The sequence below is a fragment of the Harmonia axyridis genome, chromosome X (genome assembly GCF_914767665.1).
Source record: "Harmonia axyridis chromosome X, icHarAxyr1.1, whole genome shotgun sequence".
NCBI classification, from domain to species: domain Eukaryota; kingdom Metazoa; phylum Arthropoda; class Insecta; order Coleoptera; family Coccinellidae; genus Harmonia; species Harmonia axyridis.
The window spans coordinates 8,822,062-8,828,185 of NC_059508.1; the positions used below are offsets into that span (position 1 = coordinate 8,822,062).

A 6,124-nucleotide genomic window follows, 5' to 3' on the forward strand; every position below is an offset into this window, starting at 1 on the left:
AAGAATTTCATTACTCATTTTTAACACTTAGACCTATCGCTTTCAAACAACCTGTATGAGCAAGTCGTAGTATTGAATTCAATTGAATCAAATTCTACACAATTTACCTTCATTGACGATCGATCAATTTAATATTGAAAATCAAATTTGTCGGAGAGTGTGAATAGGGCTTGAAGAATAGACAATTCATCCCCACCAGATTGCACTTATTTCTATGCTGCAAATTTGTTAAGCCAACTATTTCCGGCATCTTCAGTTCATTGGGGAGCAGAATCGAAGGTAGATGGTTCATGGCGATTATGTTAATTTTTAATAAAAAATATGTAGTGAATTAAAAAATTTAGGATGGAATCCGAACGTAATAGTCGGAAGTAAGTATTTTCACATTTTTTAAATCAATTTGAACATTCTTATAGTGTTAGAATTTTTTTGGAAACACTATTTGAATACTGTAATGTAAGTTCGTAGGTATTTCTTCTCCTGATTTCATATAACGTTTTTTGGTAGTGGATCCTTTTTTTTCAGAATTTCGTTTGCTCGAGAACGAAATACGCATCGTGTAATTCGGTATTTCTAGAGAAAATTGCGAATTATTACAAAATTCCATTTTTTACCAATATGGCGGTATGGTTGTTAGGTCGTAATTTCGTTAAAATAATATCGATTGAATTAAACATTTTCCTGAAAAATACGTATAATTCATTTATTTTCGTACGTTGGTGAACCATAATTTTCAGTTTCTGATTATATCGATATCAGGATTTCCTACTGATATCTAGGTATAAATGAAATGTGAATTCATCGTAGCCATTTTGAAAATTTGAAGACTTGATTTGATTTTTTCGTATCGGACGAAAACCTCCTAATTTTTCTTTCTTTTTTTTACAGGCGAAAATTCGCTGAATGCAGTGACAGGCTCAAGATCATAAATCTCGATAACGCGAGAAATGTGTTCGAGAACTGCGAGAAAATCAGGAAGGTCATCAGAGTAGGTGGCATCCTTTTCGTCGCAGTTAGCAAGAACATATTGACTCCAGAAACATCATCCATTCTCGCAAATGAGATCAACAAGGCAACATCCACTTCTACTACCACCGAAGTGTTCAGCAAAAGCCAAGAGGACGCTATAGACCTCGAGGGGTTCAGTTTGGTAGAGGCCATACAATGTTTGACTTTTCTTACTGAAGACGATCCACAGCCCATGGTCTTGGATAATCTGTGCGTGATGTCTTATGAAGATAAGTTTCAACTTTTGGAAGCTCTGCTGGACGATGGTCGCATAGTTATCAAGGCTAATAGTTTTGAAGGCCAGTCTGGTGATTCTCAGCCAGGGCCATCTCATGCTTAACATTATGTTTTTTTGAAATGTATGTTCTTCTGTTCTTGTTCTTTCTTTAATTTGTTCGTTTGATGTCAATAAAGATTTTTTAATAATTTGTTTTTTACTTACCAAAATGTATCATTCATTTTGGAAATTTCAATAAATAAGAAAAAATGATAGGTGAAAATAAAATTTTTGGTGTTGGTAAACATGATCAGTAAATTAATGTAAAATATTTTAGAAGGACAATTTTAAGAATATCCCAAGAGCCTTCTATATAATTCATCAGTTGAAAGACCTTTAACCTCCAAATACTCAACAGCAATGAGGTAAGTGAAAAATTGTATCATTTAGGGGTCTTTTCTGAAAATTTTGAAGAATATTTCATTGAAACATTTCTTTTTTTATTCAACATAGAAACAGGGCTCACAAGACCTTGGTCTTTTTGTGTACAATAAAAATCAGAGGTCAAACAGTCGAGAGTGCTATTTCGAATATTATTGAAAATATTCTTTATATATGATTGAAATTTACTGGAATAAGAATTTCTGCTCGAAATAATTACATGAAATAGCTAAAGAAGGTTCGAACACGAATCAAATTTCACATTGAGACTCATTTATTGAAATATCAATTTTTTTTAGTATGTGTTTCTTCAATTTAATAATCTACCAATCTGGTTTCACATTATTCATTCGATTTTTGACCACCTTTCTAACGGTGGATTGAAATTTTTTGACTGAGACAATCTTGAAGATCATTGGAAATCATAAACTAACAGCATTTATTTGGGAAGAAAAATTTCCGCCATTTGCTAGGTCAAAATGGCAGCTACGTTGTCAGATCGTGAAATTAATCAGGTATTTGAAGTAAAGTAAGTAGTAAATGAAATTCCTGGGATTTCTATATCTTTCGTTCTACTAAATCGATGTAAATCAAAATTTCAATAGATATTCGAATCGGTTAGTAAATTGTTTCATTTAGATTTGAATGATTGAAATAGTAGCCTCGCTGCAAGACTCCGTTAGTAATCTCGCCGCGGGGTACGCCACACTTCGAAGTAGGGACGCTTGCGCAACGGTCATGCGCTAGGGAAGCACGCGAGAGAGCATTTGACCAATGAAAGCAGTTTTTGAGCTCCTTCTCTGGCAAGTGGCAAGTGTATAGGCCTCTTCATTTCCTTCAATTTGGCAACCCAGACTGAAAAGACGTTGCTATTCTTGCCTATTTCGTTGAGTTTTCTCCGGACTCTTATTCCTACTATATTAGAATTGATGATATGTGAGATCAATGCTTTTATTGCAGCCTCACTGTCAGAATGTATCGCTGTATCACATTTCTGATACTAGGTTAATTTCCACACATCTTTCTATTTCAAGTATCTTCTGCATGCAAGGCCTTTGTTGCTTTGTTTCCTGTGACCTAAATATGCTTCTTCCACAGAAAATAACTAGGTTTATTCCCAGACTTCAGATTTTCACCATATGATGTCTTCATTCAGAGAAAGAGATTTCATAAGTGGAAGTTTCTTTTCCCAGTAAATTGGATTACTGGTCTTGTATGGGTTGATGTTTAGCCCCACTGACAAGCACCATTGTTCAATAATTCTGAGGCCTTTCTGTATTAAATCGCAGAAGGTGCTCTCGAAGTTTCCTTCATGTTTTAGGGTGGTTCCATGAGAACTTGAGCTCTTTGGAATATAAATTGCATGCAAATTCATGCAAGTTGGTATGAATAATTGGTTTGATGAGTCTTCAACTCTTTTGAATATATAGGAGTACCTACATTGTGCGATACACATGCGTAAATAAGAACTTCTCGGCGGGTTGAGTTTTCAGTAGCGATGGAAAGAACCATAGTGCCACACATATGACCTATGTGCAGATTATATTAATTTGGATGTAATATGGAAGAATTTCAAAAACGAAAATGGGTGAATAATAAATTTTTACAGTTTATATTTTCGAATATTTGGAATTCAAAGTTTTCCTTCAAAGATTCATTATTGGATAAAATCAACAACAAAGGTAACCTAACCTAATTAAATCAGAATATTATAAATATTACTCAAATAATTAGGGTTCTACCGTTCCAATACCGAAGAAATGCCGCAAAAGGCTTGAGAGTGTGTCTTCATTGTACGTAATTGGCGTTAGCTCTTCAGATGACCCTCTGTTGAGGTCTCGACCTAGCCTGTACAATTATTTCTAGGAATTGGAATTTATCTAAGGGCCCGACTTGGTCTTAACGATTTTATTTTCGTCACGTAATCCCAAGCTCCAAGATCTTCATAATATCACCAGACTCCTATCAGACATATGAATCAATGTCACTTTTTAGTCGAGAAGTGTCCAGTTAAGATATGTATGAAATAATTAATAGTGGTAGATAAGAACTTGAAAATTGATAAACATTTATTGTTTCTTCAGAATGTTTTCTTTCGTTCTTCTCTATCAAAAAAAAATATTATCGACTATTCTTCCTCAGAAGGAATTATGAGAATTTTTATTGATAATCCGCAAAATTTGACAATCCAACCAGCATTGATAATAAAGAAAATTGGAATTTGAACACTATTCATTATTGATGAAATTTGTCGAATGTTGTTTCTCCTCGGGAACTCATTGGATTATTTTAATTGTTTTTCTGGTCTGTCCTAACTGTGAATGAACGTTATGTGCGGTCGTTCCCCGAACAGATCGCTTAGATTAGATTAGATAGAGATTAAATTCCATTCAACGTAACAATTTCAAGATTCGTGTTAAGAACGTCAACAAATCTGGAAATATTGAAGCAGAAGATCGAAAAAAAATCTAATATTATTTATGTAGAATTTTTATTTCATCGCGTCATCAGAATCATAGAAAATTCTATAGCAGAATTAAAAAAATGAGGAAAGCATTGGCGTGAAGTCAATAACTTTAAGTTCAACAGGAAGTCTGTGATCTCTAAGGGCACTATTTTTTTTTGGCTGTTTGTTATAGAGGTTTCATTTTTTTCACGACTTCGAAAAGTAATTATCAAAATAATGTTCATAATTTTCGGAGTGAATTATGTTCTAGACATTCTAGAGCATAAAAGAGAGAAACATTGACGTGAAGTATCGACTTGTCCGTGTAGTTTGCGTTGTCGAAAGCCTTAAACGTTAAATAATTTACCTAAACGTATGACAATAACCCCCGCTCATGCATAAATGTATAAGGATAACGTCCGTTACAGTGAAATAAAAATTTTATGATAATACGATTGCGGAATATGTTTTATAAATGAAACATTTTTGAGGGATTTCGGATAAAATTGCTATTTGCATAATTTTATTGTGACGAGAAATCATTCCGTTCTGTCTCCTTTATTTTTTCCTATTCGAAATTCAAATTATTCTTTTTCTCCTGCAGAAAGGAGAATGGATTTATTTTCGGAGGATATCTATGTTTTCACAGAAATCATACTGTTGAAAGGAAAATTTTTATATGACATCGCATTCAATATTCGATAGGAGAAGAGGAAACTTTGTATTGAGGAATATTTATGCCTTCCATCATATAATTATTTTACACTTTTAAACATTAATTTATTCATTTGATGTATCCGCTTTATTTTTGAATTTTATTTTTCTTGCGGTTAATGTAATGAATTGTTGAAATTTTATTTCTAGGCATTCAAAAACATACTGAAGCGATAAGTGGTAGTGGAAATAAATAGATCATAGATGTCATGCAATACTCTTAGGTATTTGTTAACATAACGCCATCGAAATATTCATCGAATTGTTTCTGCATCATGAAGTTATTCTCAATTAAACATGTCAGTTTACGAGCCAAATTTTCGTCATTTGCGGCAGGTTTTAATTTTTTGCTTCAATATGAAGAAATCTAAGGCTGCGGCTCATCGAATGCTCAAATACCTATAGTAAGGCTGCTTTAGTGAAAGAACGTGCCGAGAGTGGTTTCAACGCTTCAAGAATGGTGATTTTGACGTCGAAGACCAGCATGTCGGTAGAAGAGAAGGTTTTCGAAAATGCAGAATTGGATGATCAAGACTCGTGTCAAACACTCAAACACAACAAGAATTGGCAGGATCATTGGGAATGAAGCAACAAGCTATTTCAAAACGCCTGAAAGTCATAGGAATGATTCAGAAACAGGGAAATTGGGTGCCGTTCGAGTTGAACCCGAGAGATGTTGAACGGCGTATGTTTGCTTGTGAACAGCTGCTTGCAAGGCAGAGACAGAATGGATTTCTGCATCGCATTGTTACTGGAGACGGAAAATGGGTTTATTACGATAATTCGAAGCGCAGTAAATCGTGGGGATATCCCAGGCATGCTTCCATGTCGACGGCGAAACCGAATATTCACGGTTTCAAGGTCATGCTCAGTATTTGATGGGACCAACTCGACGTAGTGTATTATGAGTTGTTAAAACCGACTGAAACAATCACAAGCGTTCGTTATCGATCGCAATTAATGCGTTTGAGCCGAGCATTGAAAGACAAACGGCCGAAATACAACGAGATACACGATAGAATGATTTTACAGCATAACAATGCTCGACCCCATGTTGCGAAAGTGGTCAAGGACTTGGAAACGTTGAAATGGGAATTCCTACCCCACCCGCTGTATTCTCCAGGCGTTGCCTCACTTGTTTCGATCAATGGTACACGATCTGGCTGACCAGCACTTCCAGTCTTATGAAGAAGTAAAAAATTGGATCGATTAGTGGATCGCTTCAAAGATGGCAGAAAGTAGTGGCCAGCGATGGACAATACTTCGCATCACAAATGTGGACAATTGTATGATTGCTT

At 35.0% G+C, this 6,124-nt stretch overlaps 1 protein-coding gene across 1 annotated transcript; it reads left to right on the forward strand.

Annotated features, from left to right (window-relative positions):
• The first annotated feature begins 214 nt into the window (after nt 1–214).
• On the forward strand, nt 215–1,434 carry LOC123686427. The gene is made up of 2 exons (XM_045626539.1): nt 215–371; nt 889–1,434. Exons 1-2 carry the CDS (start codon nt 346–348, stop codon nt 1,346–1,348), a joined length of 486 nt encoding a protein of 161 aa, XP_045482495.1. The 5' UTR covers nt 215–345; the 3' UTR covers nt 1,349–1,434.
• The last annotated feature ends 4,690 nt before the right edge of the window (nt 1,435–6,124 follow it).